Source organism: Sphaerodactylus townsendi, linkage group LG11, assembly GCF_021028975.2.
Source record: "Sphaerodactylus townsendi isolate TG3544 linkage group LG11, MPM_Stown_v2.3, whole genome shotgun sequence".
Classification (NCBI taxonomy): Eukaryota; Metazoa; Chordata; class Lepidosauria; order Squamata; family Sphaerodactylidae; genus Sphaerodactylus; species Sphaerodactylus townsendi.
Window position 1 is genome coordinate 51,640,094 of NC_059435.1, and position 27,971 is coordinate 51,668,064.

The following is a 27,971-nucleotide window of genomic DNA, read 5'->3' on the forward strand; positions in this document are numbered from 1 at the left end:
ATAGGCTGTCACTGTTAGTTCCGTTACCAACAGATAAAACTATCTCCCTTAACTATGACAGGATTAAATGTTCTGGGCAACATGGCAAACTATTTAATCAATTGTCCATCTGCTGCAGAGAACAAGAATCTATCAGATCTCGCTCTTCAGTAACCTGTGAGTCCAGAGAATTCCCAAGAGAGCATGGAATTAGGGGAGAAGGAAGCATCACCACTTGAAACGTCACGCAGCTGCTCTGTTCACCCTTGGAAACAAATCCCAACAGATATTTCAAATAAAACTGAATGGTAACACGAGGCAGGCATTCATCAAAGAAAAGGAAGTATAACTTCATTACTACAGTCAATCAATCCCAAAAGAAATCTTCGGCAACTGTGAACTTTAAAAAAATTCTAGGAGAGCAAAACCATTCATATAATCATCGTAGGGAAAGTTATTTTGCCTTTATTCCTTCCTTTCAGTTGTGAGAAGAACAGTTCAGAAGTCAGAGACAATTTCATCGTGCTGAACAAAAGACCGGCTCTCAACACCTCTGTTGAGGAAGAGATCAGGACAGTGGGAGTGGCTTAATTTCTTTGCTACAGGTAAACAGTGCAAATGGAATTTGAATTTAACACACCCACAATAAACCTTGCCTGACAAGATTCAAAATCCAAGTCAGAGATCAGAAATACAGTACACAGTAGAGATTACAGCAGCAACTTAAGTACTGGGTTTCCCACCTCTCTAAAACACTATTTTAAAAGAAATATCAAACCAGTGACATTAAGTAATTGTACAACGCACTAAAGAATTCTCCAGTGTTTAGAAAGCTATTATGAGTGATCATTAAAAGCAAGGCAGGTATTTCAGACTTTTAGCATTCACTGTCTTGCCAGAAATGCATTCATTTCTAATTAGGAACAGTACACAAGTCAAAAGCAGGCTAACTCAAGACCGCTCCTAGATCTTTCTGGTACAGAACATACTTTGAAATAGCTTTCAAAGGTAGGGATACTAAGCAGGTGTACTGAGCTTATTGCCAGGAAAGTGTTCTTAGGACTGCAATCTGGGAATTATAAATGAAGTTCTGCGGCAAGTGACAGAGTAATTAAGAATCACCAAACTAAATAGCAGCAATGACTAGAAAGGCCCCTGCACAAAATGTAGCTTACACAATGTCACATTTAGCAGGTTGACAGCCAAGAACAATAGCAAAGGACTAGCTTATTTCCTCAGGTCACACTATCATGCAACCCTTACGTGCAGCTTCCCCTCACTCAAAGTCTGTCATCAACACACACGCCACAAGCCTCAAACAGATGCATATGCCAACAGAAGCATATATCAACAAAGTTCAAATCCAGACCCCAAGAAAAGATGGCTAGAGCAAAGGCACAGAAACCAACTAAGAAACAGCAAATGAACAATTTATACCATGCTACTCTATTTGCAGGTAACCTTTAAATATTACTACAGACTCTTTCCCAAATGAAATATAGCGTTTACAGAAGTCAGAACGGTTGTTGGAACCGTGTGATGAAATTGGGGATGTCCTGCGCTGAGGAGGTGGAGGCAGTGGAGTGTCCTGCATAAGCCATTGAGGCAATTCCACCTGGTCTCCTTGTGGGGCTTCTGCTCCTCACTTCCGATGGAGGCCAAGGAGATTTAGATGGAGAACGGCACTGAGGCACCTACGGATCCAGAGACCCATGTTCTCTTGATGGCGGCCTCTTCTTCTCTGGGTGCTTCTCTGCTCACTTTCTCTTTTTGACATTCTTAGCCAGGGGCTCAGAAATGGTCCTAGTGAGGAGCAGTGGAGTAGAGGCCGAAGTGCCAGCTGGCACTGGGAGAGTGAACAGGGGTAATATGTCGGTTCCCTCTGGTGGACGAACAGATCTCTCTAATAAAGTTGCCTTAAGGCAGGAGACCCTACCTTGGTGAGCCCCAGGAGTGAGGAAAACACATGCCTTACAAGCCGACAGGACGTGGGTCTCTCCCAAGCACAGGAGGCATTCTCTGTTCAAATCTGTCTTGGTCATCTTCATGCTGTAAGTAGCACATTTATTAGAATGCAGTATCCTTCTTTGGTTCTGCCATTTTGTTAGGCCAGAACGATGACAGAGTTCCAATCCAATGATCTAAATTCCATGGGGGCTAAATAAGAACTGAGGGATGTATTCCTCCCCCTCCCTTTTAACACGCTACATTTAGGGGGTGGGGGTTGAGTGGTCTTAAAGCGACAGAACAGAAATGAAAGCTTTCTATTTTTTGAAGGCAGGCCTGCATATACACAGCCCCCAATGTGGGACTGCACAGAAGACCATGAAGACGAAATGGAGGAAAAATACGGTTCTGCAAACTTTCAGCGCATTCTCATTCTCTTCACCTTGGCCAGGAATCTGGCACACTACATTTGTGCCAGGCTACAGACCTATGCTTAGAACTTCACTTAAAAGCCAAAAGATGAACTTAAGAGAATAGGCCGTTGGCCAACCCATCAGTGATCACCAAACACGTAATTAAGAAATAATACCTGATTGGTAGTTTCATTGATTGCTTCCAGAAGTTTCTCAACTGCTGCCTGAAGACGAAAGTTGATATTTAAAACTAGCTCTTGATTTTCAGAGTCTATTTCCACACCTGCAAAGCCATGCTCTGCAAGGTACTGGGAGAGGACAAGGTTTTCATCAGTTACTTCTGACCATACATTACTGACATCACTGTCCAGATTACTGCCATATGATGAAAATGACTTTTCTGCAAAAAAAGAGAGAAAAGGGAACAGTGATGTACAGTACAGATTTTGGCACTAAGAATGGCAAAGAAGGGTTCATATACATTTATATATAAATAATGAACTGTCATTGAACAAACTGTACAAAAAAGTATGTGATATTCTTACAATTTTAAAACAAGATACCCAAGCAACAAAAGAAAAACATTTTGCACTCAAAATACACAAATAAGGTAGATAAAATGTTAGCCACAAAGCAAGCAAAGACAGGCAATAGAAAAGGAGATACTAACAGAAGAAAAATATTTTTGCAGCATACTCTTATACCAGTTATAGATCAGAAAACTAAATTTATTAGACTGCAGTCACAGCTGCTGCCATATTTTGAAGAATCCCAATTTTTTTCTGGTATAAACTGCTGACCATAGCAAGCTCGAAAAGTATAAACTCAGTGCACCAATACTTTGAGCCACTAACATTCTGATGATCTCTTTAGAAAATTATTTTCGACAAATTGTTCAGCTAATGTTAAGAGATGGGCCAAAAATAGATGTTCTGGCTCTTTTGAAACTCAGAGACTCGGGCTATAATCCTGTGCAAACTTCCTCAAGAATAGGTACTACTGAATTTACTTGGACTTTCAAGTAAACATGCAAAGGATTTGGCCTCTATTGAAATATTCTGGATAAACAAATTGTTCAAGACTGTTTTAGCTGGCAATAAAAAAACAAACATAATAACTATGAATGTTGCAGCAATTAATTCAAGGGTAATATTTTTTGCACAAAATGGGTCTGGATATCCACTAACAGATCTGTGATATCTTATACCCTGGAAATCTCAAAGAGGTATAAACTAATGTGGGAGTAGCCAGCCAGTGGTACCTATGAAAAATACTGAGAGATGAAGGAACGACCATGTGTCAGGATGGGACAGTGGCGTACCACCTATGGAGACATGGGGCCACCCATGACGCCAGGCGCATATACCCGCTGCCGCCACCGCACCGCCGCCGCCCACTCACCCGGCCAGCCAGCCAGCCAGCCAGCTGGCCAGCCCCCTCACTCACTTACCCTTTCCTTTCCCCGCAGACTCTGAGACTTCAGGGAAGCTGCCTCTCAGGCAGCCTGTCTCTATGACTTTCTTAAAAGGGCAATGCTCCAAAGATTGCTTAAGCATATTGCTTAAGCAATCTTTGCAGCACTGCCTAAGCACACAGAGTAAATCGCCTTGGCTTCCCTGAAAATCTCAAAGTCTGGCATCGAAAGCGTAAGTGAGTGAATGGCGCTATCGGCGAGTAAGCATGGCTCCATGGGGGCCCACCCGGATGGCTTTTTGTCTCTGGGCGCCATTTGGACCCCGTATGCCACTGGGATGGGAAGATTTACCAACATGGGAAGTATTAAATCGATTTGGAAACATGGTCTGCTCTATTTGGAAACAATTATTATTGTCCCATAAATCTCATGAATTTGATATTACTAATGGATTAATGCAATAATAACGTGCATCAACCACTGCCATGCTATCGTATTTAATCAGCATTGGCCTTCATTAGTTCTTATGTGTAATAAATACCACTCTTGCCAATGCAGTCCTATGCAGAGGTTCTCTACACATGATTTCCATGTCAATTAGCAACAGTTTCATCTGAGGTTTTACACACGTAACGCATTAAGCAATACATTTCTTGACTTTAACAAGAAAAATTAACAGTGGGGCTCTGGTACTTCCCTTTCGTTGCTGGTTATTACCTTGGGAACTACAGCAAGAGCCACCAATTTAGAAAACATATGTTCCCACGCATCAATGAAATATTTTCCTTAATGTTAACTACTGTTTCATATCTCCTTTTAGGTTTTGGCTAAAATAAATTTAATAAAACTCAATGAAAAAATTAAATACAGAAGGTGTGCATGAATGAAACGAATAACTGGATGAACTTAATTTACATTTGCACGGCACCTTTCATCTGCACAGGATTTCAAAGCGCTTTACATGCCCTGCAGAATCCACTCAAACACATTAAGGTGGAGTTTCCACAGGGATCGCTGGCAAATATTTTCAGCCAAAACATTGTGCAATGTTTAGCGTGGATTTGGAGAAATGCAACATTTAAGAAGTTCCAAACCCCTGAAAAAAAGGCTTGCTATAGACACGACCACTCATCCTTTTACAAAAATATAAAAGTATGATTATTCAAGACCCAGGAGGTAAAGGGCATCTGGGTGTTAGTGTACTGCAGGAGCTTTAATATCCTCAGAGTAGAAAGGACCTTTGAGACGTACATCCAGGATACTGTTTGTCAATGCTATACCAACGCATTGGTTAAGACTGAGTCGAGGGAAGCACTCCCCCGACTGAGCCACCAACACAACTTACTGACACAACTGATGCTCTCTGAAGTTCACCCATCTTAAGTACTGACCAGGTAAGATACCCTGTTTACCTTCTGACAAACAAGAACCTAGAGTACAGTAAGAAAAGCTACAGAAAAGATACATTCAAATAAAAGGATTATTAGCTTTGGCTCACAAAAGTTTATACCCTAGAAAATTCTGTCGCTTTCTAAGGGGCTACTGGACTCGATTTTTGTTACGTACTTGATGTACAAAGTCCAAGGCTCAATCAACACACATCACTGCCTATGTACAATACTCCAGGGCTAGTCACAGAGATTTCCTTTGATCTAGAAAACTTCAGCTATGGATACAGCTATTGTAATCCCGCTCTCCCACCAAGTAAAAAAAATAGATCACACAAGGTTCAAGGGCTATGGTATCTGGCTACAGGCTACTGAAACCACTTCTCCTGGCTCAGCTGTGCCCCAGAAGATATACAGTAGATCAAAAACCTTGGTGGGCTGAGGTAGCATTATCAAGTAAGGTTGAAGCAGCATAAGAAAACAGCATGCGCCTCATTATACCCTCCTGTGTGGTCTGAGTGGCACCTGGCAGTTTGTAACTACTAGAGACATTTTGGAGTCTGTATGGTCTGGATGCCATTTTAGGCAATTCCTCACCAAATGTCAACCTCAGCTTTCTACTACTTGATACTTAGCTGAAGGCATAAGAGACATCTGTTCTAATTTGAAAACAACTGATTAAATCTAAACAATATCTGGAGATCTACCAGATCTGCAAAACGCTAAAGAAAAGATTTGACATATTGACCTGCCTTTTGGTTCATTCTGAGAACTAAACAGTCAGCTCAATTTTCTGTCCCAAAGCACATGTCCCCTGCTCTAATCAAGCTGTTCACATGTTGCATTCTACGTTCCTTCTTTGCAAAAACCTTCTGACGCTCTGATTGGGGCAGGACTCAAGGAGCTCCATTCCTACGTGCATCTGACAAAGTGAGCTTTGATTCTCGACGACGTATATCCCAAAAATATTGTTGGCCTCTACAGTGCTTCTGGACTTGTATCTAGCTCTTCTATTGCAGATGAAAATGGCTACCACCCTGAAACACCAATTCAAACAGTGGAATCTTTTCTTTAGAATTGATTTTAGAACATTTAAGTTCAGCCTGTTCTCCTCTGGTTCACACTAAAGGTAAAGAAACTAAAGGCAAAGAAAATAATAATTCCTGCTATCAGTTCTTAGCTCTCAACATTCAACTTATTAAAGCCATGAAGCCCCCAAACAGCTTATTATATCTACTAGAAACTTATCTCCCTGTGAATTGGCCTCTACATGTCATTTCTAGACAGTCCTGGTAGAAACATGACTCCCAATCTGGTCCTTTTACTCATCCATGTTGCAAGGACTCTGGATTCGTTTTCAGTCTCAAATGCGAACGAATTCATACATGCATAGCAATTCCACATATGAAACAATGCAATGCAGGTGTACTTACTGCAAAAACATGTGCCTTGCGTATTGCAATCACACAACATCATACATATGAACAACATACATATGTTAACTTATTTACTATGTCTTTTTTTTTCCTGTCTAGGAATTTCATCACATCTGACTTCAATTCCACATCAAGCGGCATTGCTTACTTCCCCATACCATGATCCATATCATTTGTGCCAGCCCACCATAGTAAGTCTTACAAACTGGGTGGCTGTGTTGGTCTGTTGTAACGAAACAGAACAGGAGTCCAAAGGTCAACACTTAGTCCAGCGGGAGCCAAAGCTCGCTTCCTCAGATACAACAGGAAGAAAAAGAGAAATGATTTTCTATCTTCCTATTTTATCTGAGGAGGTGAGCTCTGACTTGCAAAAGCTAATCCTGGAATAAATGCCAGACCTCTTGTTTCGTCTGGTTGATACAGCCATCTCTGACAGAATACTCCACATCTGCTGACATTTATTTTTAACCTGGTGCCCATGTTAAGAGTCAAACATTCCCTTTCAGAGAATACCTTCCCGGATATAAGGCCCACTGAGTAGACATCAGTAGGATTCTGAGTAGAACTGCTTAGGATGACACTGTAAACAAGTTAAATATGCAGAATTATTCACTAAAGTCAAACTGTGCTGCTGCAGTTTATCATTAAGGGTAAATTTGACATTTAAGTTTGTAAGAATATTTGAAAACAAACCCAGTTTTTTAAACTATACAAACTGAATTGACAAAACTGTCAATTAATTTGTAAAGTAAAACGTTTAAGAGTGTTCTTGTAAAACAACATGTATTATAAATGAAACTTCACTCTTCATTGAGTCTGCTTCTTGATTATCCAGAATGTTCAGCTAACTGGCATCACCCTGAAGGCAATCTCTTGCCAATCAGCCACCATACACTTAAGTATCTGGGTACATGACCCCTTGTCCAGCTAACAAGTTTGACTCCAGCATCTGCTAGGATTCTGTCAGTTGGTGCTGCTAACTGACATTGATCCTCTAGTGCCTCCTTTTCACTCAGGCTGCTTTGAGTCATCAGAATCCAACTCGGCCAGAAGGCTCCTGAGTGGCTAGCCTGCTTGTCTGAAGAAGAATTTGGATTTATACCCCGTCTTTCTCTCCTGTACGGAGTCTCAAAGTGGCTTACAAACTCTTTCCCTTCCTCTCTCCACAACAGACACCCTGTGAGGTAGGTGGGGCTCAGAGAGTTCTGTGAGAACAGTGACTAGCCTAAGATCACTCAGCAAGCTTCATGCATAGGAGCAGGGAAACAAATCCAATTCACCAAATAAGAGTCAACCTCTCATGTGGAGGAGTGGGCAATCAAAATCACTCCTAACCACACCACCACACAGGATGGATCCACGGCTTGGAGGAAAGGGAACAGTCATATCAACTGTGGAGGCGGTCACCATGGTATTTTCAAGGAGTGGGATTGGGTTTTTGCCTATTCCTCTGGTAGGACAGAGCAATAAGCTTGTGTATCTGGCACATCTGATCAACTAGCAATGCCTATTTCACAAAAGTGCTAGATAACAAAATTTCTACTTTAATCAAGTACACCACCCTCAATTATTTCACCATTAGCTGTAGATTTTTTTTGGTACAGAGTTCCTGTAATGCCAGTTCCAAAATATCAATAAACAAAAGCAAATTATGTAATAATTTTGGTCAGAATTTTCCCCCTCCCATATCACAACAATTTGTCACATTCCATTTTCTGTGACCAAGACTGCAATTCCACATATTAAACCACAAAATGATAAATCACTTGCAGCAACGTTTCTAAACTAGTACATTTATAAGGAACAATGCTGTTCATATGATGGGTCAGAATGTAGCAATCAAGTAAAATAGAGTTTTTATACAGTACAGGTTATGCTACTATTAGGGCACTTCTACACATGCAGAATAATGCACTTCCAATCCATTTTCACAATTGTTTGCAAGTAGATTTTGCTACCGTGTTTCCCTGAAAATAAGACCGGTCTTATATTAATTTTTGCTCTAAAAGATGCAGTAGGACTTATTTTCAGGGGATGACTTTTTTTTTTGCACCCCTGGGGGGATTATTAATTTGCATACTTAGCAAAGGCTCATGGGTATGCTGTTAAAAAAAATTAAAATTCATTCTTACTTTTAGTTTCATATCCTGCCCATCCCAGAAAGGCTCAGGGCGGCAACAACATGTTAAACCTACGTTACAGTTAGAAATCATAATTTTAAAAATGCTCGCCATAACTTAAAAGAGAGCCCAAAGGCAGAACCACATCAGTTAAAAGATGACCTTTTTAAGTGCACAGAGCCAGCAGGTTTGTGTGTAGCCTAGGCATCTGAGAAATTTGTGCCTAGTCTAATAAGAGGGATTGGCCTTATAATGAGGTCATATTACACCTCCCCCATGCAACTTACAGTGTGAGAGTCTGAGATTCTGTAACTAGGGTTTATTTTTGGAGTAGGGCTTATATTTCAAGCATCCCTTAACAATGCCAAAAAATATGCTAAGGGTAGGGCTTATTTTCAGGGAAACATGGTATAACGCACAGTAAAATCCAGCTGCAAAGTTCATTGAAAGTGGACTGAAAGTGCATTATTCTGTATGTGTGAAAGGGCCCTCAGAGTTGTTACAGATATATCTCTGCCGTTCCTTTAAGCTTGGTTAAGTCTCAGGATCACCCTTCTTTTAAGTTTTTCCACATTAATTTCCTGCCTTCAACCTGCAGGCCTTAACTATGGTTAAGATTTATAACGGTATCAGGGTTTGCTACAAAGCAACATCTGAAATAGAAACTTGAAACAAGAGTCAAGGGAATGTAGGACCACACATAAAGCTAACAAGCTAACAATATTTTAAAAGCCAACTTTTAAAATATTTTAGTATTTCCACTATTTCAGATCACTATTTCTATCATAATACAAATTACATTCATACTGAAATCTGGACTTTCACCTTAACTGCACATTTCCTAGTCATGCCATCACATTCCATATACTCTATAAATCACCAAGACAAAGTTCATCTGTTTTATTTTTAAATACTGAGACAAGCCAGCGCAAGTTCAGAAAAGGCAAGTGTAGTCTTGAGTTTTATTACATACATTCTTATGCTCCAAAGAGCACAAGTTACTAAGTTCAAATTGAAGGAATCTCAGTTTTCCCACCCAGGGTTTTGAAACACTGAGTGCCAATCATTTTATGATCCTCTATGGCAAAGGCTGCACAAGTGAATTAGAGCGGGGGGAAATCTTTCTATTAAAAAACATTCAGTACTATCTCAAATAAAGTGCTTTCACATTAGGTTGTTTGACTAATACAGACAATATCCGCTCATTCATTGGTAATTTGAATCCACTTTGTGGCAATTTGTTCAGTTTCCAATACAGCTACTGCGCAAATCTTTCAGGGAGGAACCCAATTCCCCAATGTGGGGTGTTAAGTGGGAGATAGCATGTGCTCCATCCTTTTTGCTTTACCTGACTGCTCCCCTTAACATTAACTTCACCCTATCTGCTTGGTGAAACTGAACTCCTTGACAGTTTTACTACTATCTTTTTATTAAATGAAATTATTGATGTACTTCAGAAGAAGTAGGAATCCTTCTGGAAAAAGATATCACCTTCTTGGAGAAAAAGTGACAACAGTAGCAGCTTAAGCAGATGACTACCTGACATCTCTGCTGCCCTTCAGTTGCCATTCCTGTATCATCTGAAGACGGCTTTTATATTGCAGAATTCCATCTGGAATAAGGAACATTTACAAAAGGCTCGGGGCATTTTAACTATGCAGGGTATCTAAAGGACACTAATTTATTATAGCACCTAGTTTCCAGATATTTAGAATATGATAGAACATAAAACAAGACAGAAGATGCTGATACCCTGTCTAAAAACAACAGATGCTTCTGTCTTCTGGAATGTGTCTTATATTTTTTGCTATTTAAGGCTCAATGCAAGTGTAATAAATGTTTCAGAATTCCTAATTGTGGTGAGGAGATTAGAAGTGTGTTGCAGACCAAAACATGTTCTTCTCCCCATTCTACAAATACCCCTTGGCCCTTTCAGATTTGGTTATGTTGTAGTAGTATTATGTCTGCATGGATGTTAACCAAAGTTGATACAAACCCATTTTTCTTCTAACTGAGCTAAGCAAACTCACTTCAAAACTCCTGGAGTGACTAATGACCTAAAGCCCAGAACATAAACACATTAGGGCAAAGAAGCGAGACATGCTAGACTAAGCATAATACTAAGAACTTTAGACAAGATCATATGTGCTGGAAAGACAGTCAAATGAGATTCTCATTAACAATGCTGAGATGATTCAACATTTCATTTGTGAGCTCTATGGAAAACATCTAAGCTGCCATTAAATACTTATTAATATAAGTATATACCAATTAATCTGCTTGTCATGGAATCAAAGAAAAGAGAATCAAAAACAACTTGTACAAACATGTCTAGGTAACGCTACTATCATTAAAAAAACAGGAATAGTTGATTAGTGTTGCCTTCAAAATCAAGAAATATCTGAGGGAGAGTATATGTATGGCTAACACACTTCCTGCTCTGTGGGAGAGAAATCACACAAAAAAAGCAACACAACAAGAACCAGATCTTACAGCTCTTCAACATGCTTGCCCTTGGTATAATTAAAGTAATAGGAGTACTTTTCTAAAATTAATTTATATACTTGCCACAAAGAATAATCTTATTGCACTTACCTGCTTCATACCCTACACGGATACTTGGTTTTTTCAAGTCCTCTGTTTTAGCTTCCCATGAAAGACTTTTACAAGACAACTGATATTTTGATGACCGATCCAGCAGACCCACAACATGGAAACCAATGGTTTCTTCTACAGCAACAATGGTCTTCACAACTTCCAACAGAATCTTCAAGAGTCTATTGTTAGCCTTCTGCAAGCCATGTCTGTTAACAGAAAAAGGAAAAGAAACTCAATTAAAACATGACTTTTTTTTGTTTTTCTTACAATATTTACATTACTAGTGGACTATATTTACAGTGTAATCCTGAAGAGAGCTACTCCAGTCCAAGACCATACATTTTAATGGACTTAGACTGGAGTAACTCTCTTTAGGATTGAACTATTAATTTTAAACAGACTCAATAGTTCATACAATTCATTTAAAACACATATAGTTCATACAATTCATTTAAAACACATACATAGTAGTGTGGGAAACAGCAGGAAATGAAGGTACATACCATAGATAATTCAGTTCTAAAATAATGCCTAAAAAAATGTGAGGGAGCCTCTACAGTACATCAAGTTTTATTTGATGTTCTGGCAGCGGCAAATGCAGGAAAAAAATACAGATCTTTTTTTACCCTTCAAGATAATATCGGCTTGTCAGCAAAATAGGAAACTATGATGGACAGCCATATTATAAAATAGAAATAAGGAATATTGTGGAATTAAATTTCATATACACAGGAAAATCAGAGTTTTACTATATAATACACTGTTACAGATGTGCCACAAGTCATGAACTATCAACTCATAACATCAATACTAATTTAATTATGTTTCTGCAGAGTAATGAGTTAAAAAAAGAAAATAACCAATCCAAAAATCAACCGGCCTATTTTAGCCAATCAGGAGCTTAAGCAACAAAATTAGTCACACTGACTGAAGTTTGTCTTCTGTCAAAAAGTTGCATCATCATAATAGATACAAAGATATTTCAACCTTCTTGATACAAGTTCAGTATACCTTTCTTTTGAAAAGATGTCTGAAGAAGCTTCGTTGTAGTTTCCTCCTCCATCTTCACCTTCTAAAATGATCTTGTTAGATTCGGTTTCAGTTGTATTTTCCCTCTGGGAAAGTTTTGGCAACGGTAGAGAGGACAAAAAAGATAAAAATCCTGTCATATTGGAGTGAACTGTTCTGATAGTCTCACGCTACAGAGTGAAAAACTGATTTGCAGGGTTCATATTTTTGAAATAATAATTAACCACGCTGTTATCAAAGAAAACCTTACACCAAAGATTGAAACAGTTTCGTCACAGCCTATGAGAATCTTTTGTTGTGCCAAGTAAACAGCTTTTTAGTTCCTTCCTGGATGTTGCTAGAGCAACATTAAAATTAGAGTTCACCTTCAATATAATGGAAGCAGCTTAAGCTCCACCTTTCTATTTAATCAACCACCATTTCAGTAATCCTGATACCCAGTAGGAAAATGTCCTGTGCTGAAAACAGTCACATATAATAGCAATGCCACTGTATTGGGATTCAATAGCTTCTAATAGTAGTTGAAGTTTTTATTACCTGTGTTTGAGTGCTACTATTTTTTAGCTCAGAAGACAGCTTTTCATTCTCAGATGTTAACTGCTTCTTTAGTGATTCTAGTTCCTCTAAAAGCATTTGTTCTCTTTCTGTGATGATGTGGTTATTATCCAATACTATATTCTAAAATAAGGATATTTCACAATATTAGAAACAGGACAAGAAATCAGCATGCTTTTTGTCATCATAAATTTTTTAAAAAAATTTCAGTTATAACTATGGACTTAAAAATGAATCCCAGACAAACACAATCAGATCAATGAGCAGTTCTCAATCTTTAGCAACAAAGTGTTATCTATAATAAATGATTTGGGTTTTTTTTCTAAGAACCCCACACTCTTTCCTTTTTGCTCACTGGCTCTTGCTATTGCTAGAGAGCCATTCTCAAAGTCCACAATGAGCTGGACATGCCTATACTGTAGAGTTCTCAGCAATAAAGTGAGAACCACAATAACTATGGTGTAGAAGCAAGTTTAAGTGAAATATTTGTATTGCCCGTGAATGGTTGGAAAGGTAGGTATCGGAGGGTAGCTCAGCCTCTAAAGCTACAACTCAAAAGGCCTTCAACCAAATTCTAACAAATCCTGTCACTTAACAGGGACAGCAAAAAACTTCCTTGGCTAGAGGCCAACAGAACAGGATGAGGAAGGAAAAAATTACAGAGCTGCTCCCAGAAAAAAAAGCGGCATCATACAAAAACTGAAATTTCAATATTCAGTTGAAAACAGCCATAATTATTAAAGTATTATTATTTATAAATGCAGAGTAGCATCTTTCTCCGTGGTGAGTAAAATTCTTTGCATTAGAAAATAATGTGAAAATCAGCTCAGTTTTACATTTGAATTATGATGGCTGAATTCAGACTCCCAACTCCTTGGTGCCATTCAGCCAATTAACGTGTCTCAGGCTGAGCTATTGGATCCTGCCAACTAATCGGCACATTTTCTATCCTGTGCTCTGAAATTATCTGGAAGGTAAATGACTGTGGATGGCAGTGGCTCCACAAGTTTCTGCCCACCTGCCCCCTTCTCCTGACGTGGAAAAGATCCGCAACGTTTCAAAAACCTGAAAAACACTCCATTTTTGTGTCGCTTCATGGACTTGCAGACTTTCTGCAGTACTCACGCAGAACTTTGGGATTTCTAGACCCCACCAAAACACTTGCGTTATACAATTTTAAATACACACTAAAGGTAATTATGCCACTTTTTCAATAATTATGCTCATCATAAGACAATAAATAACAAATGTCTCCTTTGAGACAGATTTCCACTTTCACTTGCACAATGAGCAGGTAGAAAATAATTTAATTACAGCCAAACTACAATTTCTTTTTATACCAGTATCAACAAAAAAATTTGCCCTCCCTATAATTTGGTAATTTTATGTTAGCGTTTCTATCTTACTATAGAATCACCAAGATCCACAACTAATTTTAAAAGCTAATCTTAAAGAGTTTTTAAGCCATGAAAGCTGGCCACCCTCATTAGATTTCTCTACAAAAGCAGACAATCATTTAATGTTAAAAATCCATTACACAAGATAAATGAATGTTTCTAATAAATACATCCATGTTTAGCTTTTGGTCTTTTTTTGTTGGTATGTAATATAAGGAATACAAAAAGGTACTATCCAACTCTTTATACTTCAGGACTCTTGTTACCTCTGCTAATTGAACCTTAAGTCGATCAAACTCTGCTTGAAGAAGTTCTTGATTTTCTTTCTGCCATTCCATTTGCTGCATGTGACCCTGCTTCAACAGTTCTGTTGCCTGCTGATGTTCTTGATACTGTCGGACTAGCTCTTGACGCATATCTTCCAAGCGCTCTTCATACAATAATATTTGCTTAGAAGATACTGTGCTGGAGACTGCGTCTTCATTGGTCATCTGTAAATGTTATTGACATTTTACCATGTGTTAATTAACTTCAAGTCATGTGAGCTGCAGTCAATAACCTTATCAAATAGAATCCAAACTGCGCAGCAATTCTTAAGCAGTAGCTCCAACACTTTACCTTGGCTATTTGCAATTTCTCCTTTTGAGTGCCTCTACCCAGTGAGTTAGCAGTTTCATTACACATTTGCGAATTGCAGGGGATGGAGCTGGTATGTGTCTGTAATTCCACAACCTGGACATTTAAACACCAATGCCCTGCAAATGCCCTGACCTGGGTGGCCCAGGCAAGCCTGATCTCATCCGATCTTGAGCAGATCTCATCCGATCTAAGCAGGATCAGCCCAGGTTAGTACTAGGATGGGAGACCACCAAGGAATTCCAAGGTCACTATGCAAAGGAAGGCAACGGCAAACCACCTCTGGTTGTCTCTTGTCTTGAAAACCCTAAAGGGTTGCCGTAAGTCAGCTGCAACTTCATGGCACTTGGTGCCATTCAGCCAATTAACGTTTGCTTCCTATTAAGTGCTTGCTTCCTATTAAGCTGGAAACATCAGACTGTAGATTCTATTTTTTTAAGATATCCTTCAAGAATAATATGTAAATACAGAATTCATTTAGGGCAGCTCTGTTCCCTTTGCCCTAGTTTGAATGAGTTTTTGATGCACAAAAGCGGATTCCCACCCTTCACAATTACAAATTTTTGCTCCAGTTGTCAAGTACCATATATACTTGCATATGTCAAATTTTTCAGCACATTTTTGTGCTAACCCCCCCCCCCCTCGACTTATACGCGAGTGAGATGTATTTTTAGGGTTTTTACTTTGTTGGCCGCCAGGGGGTGCAGTTTTTAGGCTAGTGGCACCATAATTTCAGGGTATTCTCAGGTGACACTTCTGATGATGCCAGCTAGGTTTGGTGAAGTTTGGTTCAGGGGGTCCAAAGTTAGGGACCCCCAAAGGGGTGTCCCCATCCCCCACTGTTTCCAATGGGAGCTAATAGTAGGTGGGGCTACATTTTGAGGGTCCATAACTTTGGACCCCCTGAACCAAACTTCACCAAACCTGGGTGGTATCATCAGGAGGGTTTCCTAAAGATACTCTGAAATGTTGGTACTGCTAACATAAACATTCCTCCCCTGACAGGCACCCTCAAATTTTCCCCAGATTTTCCCTTTAAATCACACCCCCACCCCCTTCTGAGTGGATTTAAAGGGAGAATCAGGACTTACAGAGCTATTTACTGTTTTTCTTTGAAATAAATATTCAAAAACATTTAACCTACTGATGCCTTAATTAATGTAATTTTATTGGTATCTATTTTTATTTTTGAAATTTACCAGTAGCTGCTGCATTTCCCACCCTTGACTTACATGCGAGTCAATAAGTTTTCTCAGTTTTTTGTGGTAAAATTAGGTGCCTCGACTTATATGTGGGTCGACTTATACATGAGTATATATAGGTATTACTACAAACAAAATAGGATGCATGGCCTGCTAATTATGCAGGAAGTTTTAAATAAAGAATAGCTTTAATCAAGTTAGTATTATCCAACATATGAAAAGACTGAAAATGACAGGATATTTGACCGCACTCACCTGGGACGTCTTTTGTATAAGTTCTTTGTCACTTGAAGAGAAATCTGTTTGGGACCTTGAATCAAGTTCACATAGTCCTGGCACCACAGCAGAGTTAACATTTGGCTGAAACTGTCCATCAGTGGATGATCTTTCACTGCACTCTTCACTGATCTCCATGCTAAGTGATTTAGTTGTGTCGCTCTTGGAGCCTCTTCTCTCATCTCTATGCCTATCTAACTCTTCAGGGTTATCTAACTCTTCCTGTCCACTTCTCAAATTATTTTCCATCAACATCTCTTCTCCTTTTAGATTGGCAATTCTTTCAAGTTCATTTTTTTGTGCAAACTGTACACTCATGGTTACAACAACCTACACAAATAGAGACAGAGAGGAATTTTTTTATCAATGGGGTGCACTCTCTCACTGGCACAAGAATGTAACTGTTGAAGTATACTTTAGCCTACATGCAACAGCTATTCAGCAAAACACAATATTTTATTCTTTAAATTCTTTGAGTACTCAATGCAGCATTTAGCAGGCACTCTATCAACTGAACTGCTTTGCAACAAACAGTGAAGGAACAATGGTGGGTAATCCGCATCAGAGGGGAATAATTAAAATCTGAATAAGAATCTTCTAACCGCTAACAGTGGGAAGAGAAGTGTGGAATCAGAGGATGTAAACCACATGTATCTTGAACAAAATTTCAACTTACATGCAAATTTCAACTTACATGCAAGTTGGGAAGGAAGGAGGAATACTCTTCCTCTAAGAAGCATACCATAATGTTCAGATTAAAGTGTCAGTGGAGAGCTAAGAACTTTGGTACTATAAATGGTGAACAGGCAATTTCCTAATCTTTTCCCTATCCGCCATGCTATTCCACCTTCCTGTAGCCACCCACCAGTCTAACATGCAGGGTCTAAAAGAAGATCTGGCCTTCAATATTATGAAGGTAAGCCAACTGCTTAGGTTTTCCGTCTGCTCAACATTTCCATCTCTAGATGCAGTTGCTCTGGATTTGTCAATTCAAATATCATTTCAAACCAAAATTAGACCATCGTTTGCAAATCCCCTTTACCTCACACTTAAAGTTTGTCAGTCTATAGCAAATCACAGTTCGTCAATTCAGATGTCTCAAATCACAGTTATGTTTCCTTAACCACAGACTGGCATGATACTTGTACAGAACCCTAATTATTCTATTAAATCTGTACCTTTGCTACTTCTTCTAATAATTTTTCTTGGTACTGTTTTTCCAAGGATTCAATCATGCCAACTTCATTAGAGAGCTACAAGAAAAAGAACAGAATCATTGTAAATGCGTGTGCATAAATTTATGTTTGTAAAGCGATGCATGCAGTATGACCAAAGGAAAATACATGAGAGCTGTAATTGTTACTAATATTACAATACTACACTAAGTTTTTGAATAAATGAAGCAAAAATTCAGTGCTCCATTTTTTATACACAAGAGCCTATTTTATTTAGCATTTTATGAAAATGACAATACACCCATGCCACTTGTAACCTTTAAAGTGCTACAGGATTGTTGTATTTGCAGCAAGGAAGTCATATAGTTGTTGGTTTTTTTTAATTTATGCTGGCTCTCTTATAAACAAAACACTGTCTGGCACTGCAAGCTGTAACATAACTTTATGGTCCAGAATAAAATTATTCTTTATCACAGGAGGGAAGAGAAGTATCCTAACCTTACTTCAAGCAAAAGTTGATGTTTTTTAACATTTCTTGATTAAATGTGTGCACACTTAAACTTGGTTTTTAAAAATTAAATGACCTAACACTTTGTTCAGGCAAGTACAGAGAAGAGGCCCTTATTCAGAGGAAGACTTCACGTGTGAGAGGAAGGAAGAATGCATAGTTGGCTGAGTGCAATGGTAGGGTGCGACCCACCACATTTTATTTAATATGAACTAACTCATATTCTTTTTACTTTCGTGTACAACTTTTTTCAGCCTAAGATTGGTTATCATTAGTTCTAGAAATATTATGCCTGAAACACTGAAAATTGCGCCGAAGAAAGAAAGAATCCAGAACATAGTACCTCTGCTGTCTGCCCACCAAATTGCTGGAGACTACTTTCTGCATGCTTTCCTTCATGTAGTGTTTCGTTGACTTGCAATTCCTTGGAAATACTAAATAGGGAAATAAAATTAGTAGTATGATCAGATAAATGTTAAGATGGCATTTCTTCTAATAAATTATTATCATGTTCCTTTTCTTAACCTCAAACTGGCACAGTGCGCTGCTTGTTTAAAAGCACATCCCAGGCTACGCTCTTATAATGAAGAACCCCTTACCCAATCTAGCACAAAGAACAAATGCTCAAAGAAACCAGAGAAAGGAACAACCAAAAACATATTCACTTTAAAAAAATACAGAATATAAAACGTTCTCCAATTACCCTTATGTAGTATTTACTTTGAGTCTCTTTAAGGAATTGTTATATTTTGAATGATTTTTACATTATTCATCTGCACTGATAATGGTTTGATTTTTATATCTGACTGTCAGCACAATATAACTGAAAAGTGGGCGATTTCACACAACACAAATGAAATATTTTAAGGTTGAAATATAAAATGTTTCCTGTTAAAATTCCACTCAGCTTCAATTTTCAAATGTATTTTAAAAAAATTTCCCTTACAACATTTTATTTCAAAAACTTATCCTAGCATTTCTTTTTCATGCTTGTACATACACTCTCCTTTCTTCCTAAAGTAAGGACTGATTGGAGAAGCTGGCTTTTGTTTGAACCGTACATTTTGCCAAACCTATGATATCAAGGTATTATGAAGTTCCAGTGTACAGATCGGGTCCTAATACTTTATTCTGATTAAAGTTTTATGCACTTTTAGTAACTTTCTGAGAGTGTTAACACTTTTCCTTGCTGTAAAAACTGAACTCAGAGCTAACCCAAACCAACAGGCAAAATGAGCATCTGGCCAGGGGCATTTCAACTCAAGAGTTAACTGGGAAAAGCTGCTGAGTTGTGGAACAATCTGTTCCCCTTTCACAGATGTTTCACATAACCTATTAGGTCTGGATGAAAGAGTAAGAGAACAACTGCTGTCTACTCATTTCCTGCCATCCTACAGAAGTGAACAAAGCAAAGTTTCCCTCACTTCATTCTATGGAAAACAGTGAGAACTGGGAAAAACTCAAAAAGTTGAACAAAATTCTTTGCCCCCTTCAGCAAAAAATAAAATTATGAGGAAAAAAATAATTTTTCCTTGGACATCAAAATTTCTCAAGCTGGCCTTGACTGTAGTCTTCATTACAGACAGAAATGGGAAGAGAAAAACCAGAAGTACCTGAAACATTCAGCGGGGATACTGGTATCTTGCAGTCTACTCTGCAAATGAGTTATCTCTGTAGTACATCTTTCCTCAGTTTCTTCCAACTGTCGCTGGTAATAGGATCTGAGACATTCAACTTCTTTCGCATGCTGTTCTTCAAGCTGAGATTTAAGCTTCTCCATATCTTCCCAGTGAGATGGCCTAACTTTGTGATCTAGCGTGAACAAATCATAATTGCGCTAATAGGTTTTTTAAATGGAAAAGTAAAAAGCAATAATATCAGGGTACCATGTTTCCTAACACTACTGCATTGAAAAATCCTTTCCTTCTAACAGTCCACAAAGACTAAATCTCTTTTTATAATGGTAATGTAGGCAACTGCAAGAGTACAGCTAGGGACTGTGAATCATCTGTTCAGTTCTGAATTGTATCCAGGTTTCAAGGTGCATGCACAGTTACTTGCACTGGAATAGCAACTGTGAGTACAGCCCAGATCAAGATGTTAGTACTTCTAGAAATGACAAGGATGATTTCAAAGATAGGAAGTCACTGAAATCTGGCCGACATCAGTGTAACCTCTTCCTGCTCCCAACATCCAGTGTAACCTCTTCCTGCTCCCACCATCCAAAATAGCTGATTAGCATTAGCAGATCTAACCGTCATAATAAATAGCTCAGAGAAGTATACAACTGTGCAAGTAACAAACAGCGAATAGTACAACAGTGAAGGAACTGAAGAGCCCAAACACTGTGTAGTTATTTCTTTAACATTTAATGTGAGTCTAGATGTGAGTCTAGTCACATCTTAGAGACCAACAACATTTTCATGGTATGAGCTCCTGAGAGTCAAAGCTCCCTTCGTCATACACTAGTTTGTTTACTTATATTATGCAAGTTTGTTAACAGTGTGCACGTGTCTTTACCAACAGGATCCTGAGATGGAGTATGTAAACTTTGTTGGAGATTGCCAATTTCTTTTCCATTATGGTCCGCACATGACAGCTTTAACTCTTCACCCTGGGGAAACAGAGCCACAAAAAAAAATCGATACCACTTGTACCTTTTCTGAAAATAGCATTTTTTTAAAAACTTTCATTCTGCAGTATAATCTGTGACTATGAAATAAAAATATAGTTAAACAAATTTATAAAAACACTAGTCACAAAAGTTTTCCTAACTGTAAAGTGTCAAAAAAATTGTTTTAAAAACAAAGACATTACAATTTTCTAATCTTGCCTATATGGGTCTCACTAAGAACAATGATTCCTGTATATACCAGTAGTTATTCCAAAGACCAAATAAAAAAACCACTGAAGAGCTGTTATTAGATCTCTCAACCTGCTAAATTCCTTTTGGAAGCAAGTAAGGAGAAACTGGTATCTGTACATGTTCCTTAATTGAACGACAAGCTCCTCCAGGGAAACAATTGACAGGAAAATTCCACTGAAGAGAAGGAGAGATAAAAAGTTATGCACTGTGGTCCTCCGTTCAAAGTTACTGTCTCCTTTCCGTGGCATCTTTTAAAAAAAATTTAAATACACAGGAGACCTGATCACATATATTAAATGTCTTTTGGGTTTGATTTAGAAAATAGACTGTTGTCCTTATAATAAGAATGAGGGGTTTTTTTTACTTGAGTTCATGATTTGGATCCTACATACAATTAGGCTGGACTACAGATATTATAACTAGATAATCCAAACAATGTAATCACATTAAAAACACACACCTTAAATGGTAGTTTGAGAACTCTCCTGATAACCCTTTTTCTTGTAATTCAGATGATCATCACATACTGAATCTCTTATCTGGGAATAAAAGTTGCACCGCTTTGGCTGTTGCCGAATATATTTCAGCGGCTCTTAAAATCTGAACCATCACCATTAATTCAGGATTAGGACATTCAAGAAGTAAACCTGTCGTTTTTCAGCAAATTTGGCTGAAGATAATGGGGTTAAAGCAGTATAACCAGAGGTGGGATTCAAATAATTTAACAACTGGTTCTGGTGGTGGGATTCAAATAATTTAACAACTGCCGAAGTGTTGCAAACCTGCTGAATGCCACCACTGAGTATAACTGTCCATGGCATTGAACATCTTTTTTAATGACAGGATTATGTACCATACATCTAGGCATAACTAAAAGTTACCTACCTTTGTTATGTTTTTTAGAAACTGTGTATGATATTCAAGTAATTTATGGTATTCCTCCAATATCTGGCTCAGGATAGTTTGCAGCATTCCCTCCAAAGCTATATTGCAGAAAAGTATTTTAATTAGTTTGTGGGTAGTTTGACCTCACACTTCTCCTTCATCCCTCCATCTACAGTCGATGAAGCTTCCTGTTCACCACTGGTCTGTCTCAAATTTTACCAAATCTCTAACAATTCCCACCCTCAAGACTAGTAAAGAGATCTGTCAAAAAATTTCATAACCAATTTCTGTTCCTGTTAATAACAATTCTCAAATGTTTTCCAGAGAGAAGCAAAACCTCGTACTTCTTAATAGAAAGGCTGCTGCCAAGAAGAGTGAAGGTAGTAATAGAAGATGTGTGTAGGTGTGAATTACCTTGTGCTTCAGCTATAGATATTAATACAGTACTAGATTTCTCTCTCTCCCCAGCATTATCTTCAAGATCAATGGAAGGTTTTTCGTGAAGAATGCTGCATAGGAACTGTCAAAAAAAGAAAGGAACAAAGACTTTAAAATATATTAATATTGTATCGTATTAACAGCCCCATCCAAATCCTTTGGTGGAGGGATGCGGTGCTGCTGTGACACCATCCCACTGCCTCCAAAAGGACTTTCCAGGGCATGGGGAGCCAAAACTGCAAAATCCACCACCACATGCTTTCAGAAAGCTCTCGATAGGGTTTACAGGACTTCCAAGAGCAGGGGTATTGGGCTCCCAGCCCTAAACCTCGAGACATTGGCTCTGCCTTTGGAAACGCCCCCCTTCCCCCTGCTGGTGTCCAACTGGGACACCAGTGCAGCCCTGCCCATGGCGCAGATTTTCAGGTCTTGCAGAAGTGGAGCTAAGAAGTGGACGCCTGACAGCGCATTTGCCTCCTCTGCAGGGGTAAGTGCCCCAGGGAAGGGAAAAGTGCTGGCGTAAGGTTATGCCACTCCCTCAAGTCCCTTTGTCTCCGCCCACCCATATAGGGCTGTATATTAGTTAAACAGAAAAGACAATAAAACTATTACAGGATTACTACTTTTCCTCCTAATGTGAACCTGAAGATGGAGGTGGGTATGATTGCCAACTGCCTGGAGAAAATTTTTCTGTTCCCTTAACTAAGGTTTACTGGGCTGTAATGTTTCAGGTGATGTCATTTACCTCCATGCTATGTTAAGTTTCAGCTGCCCACTTCCACTTACGAAACCTCTAATAAAGTGACAGGACTTTTTCCCCCCCTGACCTGCAGTCAACCTTAAAATTCAGGGGTCTGCAATATTTCACTGTTTCATGAGATTCATCTATATTATTTTGGTTTTTCTAGTGTACACTAAAAGCTGATTAGATGAGAGCATAGTATGACGAAACCTTTAAAAAGTTAGAGCAGCAATCAAAATGGAGATTTTAAATTATCCTATGGAAAAATGTTTCTTACCTGATTAATCTTGGAACATTCTTCAGCTATTTTCTTGCTAAGCCCTTCTAGATGCACAGATACAGATTGGTCTTCTTCATCTGTAAAGACAAACTGGCACTGAAAGTGGTTTATAATACCTTATTTTATAGCCTTGTTCTTTAGCAGAATACAAAATAGTTTCAAAGTGTAGCCATGTTGGTCTCCAGTAGAAAAGCTAGATTCAAGTCTAGTAGTACCTTGGAGATCACCAAGATCTTCAGGGTGCAAGCTTAAGAATCAATATTCCCTCAACTCTGACTCTCAAAAGATCATACCCAGAAAACCTTATTGATTTCTAAGATGCTACTGAACTTGAACATAGAATCCAAAATATAAAGTGATAAAGTGACTTGATTACCCTGCTGGTTTTTCTGAAGCTCATACAGCTCTTGTGCATGGTGAACCTGGAGCTCCTCCTTAAGAGCAGATAGTGCGTCTTGCTTTTCATTCTCCATGTATTCACGCACTTGGTCCATGTGAGCAGAATAAACTAGAGACAGACAAATGCGTTGGGCCTCCATCTGCAGCTTTAAATCACTCTGAGTAGAAAGAGACAGTGTCAGCTTTCAAAAAAAATCTATTTTATGAGTAACTGCTTTGATAGAGTTAAAAAGTTCAGCATGTTAAATTATTTTACAAGGCAGTAATCCAAGCACGTGTAGTAAAATTGGCTTCCAATATGCCTCTCTACAGATTACCCTAGTATGATATTTGCAAACCCTGTTTCCTTAGAGAAAACGTAATCATAATCTCTATAGTTGTACCATTTATTTGTCAGCAAAATTGTTGGCCTTCCTCTGGGCTCCACAATGTAGGAAATTAAAAAAACAACTTTGGAACAAATCTGAGGGAGAACTTAATCTCAAATGGTCCTCTGTTTTAAAACCTCAGCAGACTGAATGACCAGACTGAGTTCTTAGTTTCTTACAGGGACAAATGGTAAAATCAAGATACACTGAGGCAAAGATGAAGAAAATAGTGTTTCTCATTTTCACAATATCTGAAATTCTTACATACATAAGGACATTTGTGGATATAGTCATACCAAAAGGAGCTAATACCAGACCCAGCATGTTCACAAATATACGAGTTCAGTCCAAGCAGCTGAACAGTGGAACGCCATGCCCCGAAAATCACCATCAGGAAACAACACTTTATTTGAATTGGGTCAGACAGTATTTCATGCACCTGTTTCCAAGGGACACTATGCATACCAGAATTCCAAACATCTGAACCAAAAGAATGAGAATGAATGGCATCTGGCTTGAAATTTATTTCATTACTCAATTGTTATTCAGTGTCAGCATTTATATTGAATTTTTGCTGTGACTTCTGGTACTACCAGCACTGTATAATACTCGAATTATTTCAAGCCCAAATTCTTTGTATAGTTGGATCTTCACTGAAAATAGAAGGGAATGCAATCCACTTTCATGCTTAACCTTCAGTGATAAGTTGAATAAATAACTTTAACATCAGCAATTCTGAAAACAGCAAAACATTTCTGTATAAAGGAAGCAAACTGAAGAGAGCAAGTCATTTCAAAAATTCCATTAAACTTCAATGCTGTGTACAATCAACTATCAAATTATATTCTGTCTTACTCCAAGGGAAGATGGAAAGGTATTTGGGGGATATTCTTTATCAACTCCTTACAAGCTTCCAAAAAACTTTCCCCCACACGCACACTCCAAGAACCACCGACTCTCAAAGGTGGCAAAGGACAAAAAGTCTCGTCAAAAGTAGCATTCCTTCTTTCTCTGAACGCCAACAAGTATTACTCGCTACACTAAATTGCTATCACAATGAACGCATGTGATTGTTTTAAAAAATCCTTTGTGTTTCATGCTGTGGGGCATGTATTTTCTATTTTCATATAGTAGATTAAAAAATGTGTACATCGTCTCAATGTTTTTTAAGGTATACACATAACACAAACTTTCATGGTTAATAAACATTAACTAAGACATGATACTGATTCATCATGAAGTATGCATACAAAAAGGATAGGCAGAGATAAATACCTTTTCAGATTTTAGCATATCTAGTTGGTCCTGAAGCTTGTTTTCTGTTTGCACAAGGCTCACATGTGAAGGGACTGCTGCTAATCCGGCGCTCATTTGGTGTAAATCATCCACTAATGATAGTGGCTCTGGATTCAGCTTCTGCTGAATTGCGTCTTCCACTGGAATATGAAGAACTACGCTTTTGCTTGGTGCCAGTTTTTCTTCTCTTTCTGCGATTGTATTGCCATATTCTTTACATGAAACAGATTTTAAACTAACAGGTTTAGTGAGTGTGGTAACGTCCACCTGTGTCCCCTCAGTGGAGTATGGCTTAGGTTCACAAATTTTCATATTCACTCCCTGTCTATGGCTAAGAATGAGTTCCAGTTCTTTACACTGTGCTGAAATGAAATCTTTATCTTGCCTTAGAGATTTAATTTCTTCACTTAATTGACAGATTTCATTGTCCTTCAACATTAATTCTTCAGAGAGATCTGAAAGTTTCAATGAAAGCTCTTGCTTCTCACGTTGAGTTACCTCAAGTTTTTCCATAAGTTCTGTGGTATCTTTTTCTACAATCTCCTCAATATCAAACGTCTCTGATCTTAACATTTTCTCTCTCTTACCGTGAAGGACTGAGCTTTGCATATCTGGCTTATCTCTCTGTAAGTGCTCAATCTCTTCTGTCAGTGCTTGGAGTCTGGATTTGTATTCAACCTCTTGCTCATTCTTGCTTTTTTCTAAATCAGATTTTACTCTTAGTAGAGAAACATATTCTTCCCCAAGTTCCTGATACTTATGGTCAAAGTTTTTCTCAGCAAATGAAAGAGAATTCTTTTGCTCTTCAATCTCTTCTTTGAGTAAAATTCCTTGTTCTACAAGCTTCTCATTTTCTGCTACCAGGTCTTCTATTCTCTTTTGCAAATCAAAGTCCTGTGGATTTGGACTAATACTATCAATGATAAAACTTTCTTCTGTATTCATCACAGCATATTTTTTAAATTTCTCTTGCAGGGCATTATTTTCATCTTCAAGAATTGTATTTTGCATTTCAAGCAAGGTACATTTTTCTTGAAGACTATCCTCTCTTTCCTTCATCTGCTTTTCCAATATCTCCATTTTGAGTTGCAATTCCTGAACTTCCTGTTCCAGAGCACCTTTTTCTTTTTCTTCTTGTCTAAGAATTTCTATCTCTTTCTGGAGTTCATGGATCTGGAGCATCATTTCTTCAGATTTCGAATTGACCATGGCTTGCTGCAAATCTTCTAGCTTTGATATTTCTAAAATGAGCTGATTCTGTTTTACTATTAAATCGTCATTTTCAGACTTCACAGCTTCAATCTTCTTAGTCATTTCATTTTGCAACCCATCTAGCTGCTGTTTATGTTGCGTACGTAAATGATCTTTAAGATTTTCAGTGTTTATTCGGTGCTCTTGCTGTAAATCATCTCTAAGTTTCGACAGTTCTTCCTCGTGGCTAAACAACAGCTGAGTCCTTAGTCTCTCTAGTTCAGCCTCTTGAGATTCAGCCATCCTGTCCAAAACAGCAACCTTCTCTCTTTCTAGCATGTCAAGTTTTATTTTGTAATTTGTAATTTCTGCCTCATGTTTTAATTCTAGTTCTTTCTGGACCTCCGCCGCAGAAGCAAGTTCTGCTTTTAGATCTTCGACAGAGTTCAGTAACCCTTCAGATTGGTGTAACTTGGTTTCCTTTTCCTTTATAGTCTTCTGGGCTCTCTGAATCTGTTCTCTTGCAAGGCTTAGGTCTTGACAAAGATCTTCAATTTGACTTTTCAGAGAAGACTTTTCTGAGGTCATTTCTTCAAGCTGTTGTGACAAATCCTGCCTTGTCTTTTCTCTCTGGTAGTTAGCGTCTTGCAGCATCAGATTCAATTCATTAATTGCAATGTTCATTAAGTGTATTTGGTCGTCATTAGTATTACCAGAACTTAAATTCAAAGTCCTTTCCAGATCTGCTTTTTGTTGGGCAAGAAGCTTTTCAATCTCTTTTGTATGTTCTCTTACCAACTCTTGCTTCATGTGTACTATCTGCTGACCGTGTACTTCTTCCAGTTCTGCCCGCAGCTCTGCAAGCCGTCTCTGAGCTTCGTGTTCCATTCTTTGCATAATGTCCTTCTCATGCTGATTATCTTTATGACAACGCTTTTGCAGTTCTTCCACAGTTCCCATTAATTGTTTTATTTCACCAGAACACTGTTTTTCTTTTTGCTTTGAACTTGTTAGTTCTGTTCTCATATGCTGAACCTCTGTATTCTTTTGTAAAATCTCTGCTTTTAATTCCTCAGTAGATTTCTCAGCAGCTGATACTTTCTTCTGAAGACCCACTACGTTTTCTTCTTCTTCTCTTATTTTTGCTTCTAATTTTTCAATAATTATTTCTTTTTCTTGCAGTTTCTTCTTAACAGAATCTTCTTCAGCTATGTGCTTCCTTTCCTGCAATACAAACACATTGCCAGGTTTTCTTACATCTCTACATTTGACATCTGTTGACATAAATCTCTACATTCATGCAAATGATATGAGATAATATTTTCATGCATAGAATGAAATACATCATGCATAGAATGAGATACATTTTGCACATCATGCCACTCAAAGACCACGTTGCAGGGGTGTGTCGGCGTAAATGACGCCGACACCCC

At 38.3% G+C, this 27,971-nt stretch overlaps 1 protein-coding gene across 6 annotated transcripts in view; it reads right to left on the reverse strand.

Moving 5' to 3' along the window:
- The window catches only part of AKAP9 (A-kinase anchoring protein 9), a 118,973-nt gene that overhangs the window by 51,173 nt on the left and 39,829 nt on the right, over positions 1 to 27,971 (reverse strand). For all 6 annotated transcript variants that reach the window (XM_048510855.1, XM_048510854.1, XM_048510852.1 and 3 more), the window contains 15 exons: positions 25,327 to 27,762; positions 23,661 to 23,841; positions 23,282 to 23,361; positions 22,239 to 22,344; positions 21,825 to 21,922; positions 20,594 to 20,687; positions 19,687 to 19,885; positions 18,417 to 18,507; positions 17,569 to 17,643; positions 16,370 to 16,720; positions 14,543 to 14,767; positions 12,862 to 13,002; positions 12,307 to 12,410; positions 11,293 to 11,501; positions 2,516 to 2,739 (listed from right to left, as the gene is read on the reverse strand). In XM_048510855.1, the coding sequence (XP_048366812.1) occupies positions 2,516 to 2,739; positions 11,293 to 11,501; positions 12,307 to 12,410; positions 12,862 to 13,002; positions 14,543 to 14,767; positions 16,370 to 16,720; positions 17,569 to 17,643; positions 18,417 to 18,507; positions 19,687 to 19,885; positions 20,594 to 20,687; positions 21,825 to 21,922; positions 22,239 to 22,344; positions 23,282 to 23,361; positions 23,661 to 23,841; positions 25,327 to 27,762 (4,614 nt within the window). The remainder of the gene's footprint in view (positions 1 to 2,515; positions 2,740 to 11,292; positions 11,502 to 12,306; positions 12,411 to 12,861; positions 13,003 to 14,542; positions 14,768 to 16,369; positions 16,721 to 17,568; positions 17,644 to 18,416; positions 18,508 to 19,686; positions 19,886 to 20,593; positions 20,688 to 21,824; positions 21,923 to 22,238; positions 22,345 to 23,281; positions 23,362 to 23,660; positions 23,842 to 25,326; positions 27,763 to 27,971) is intronic.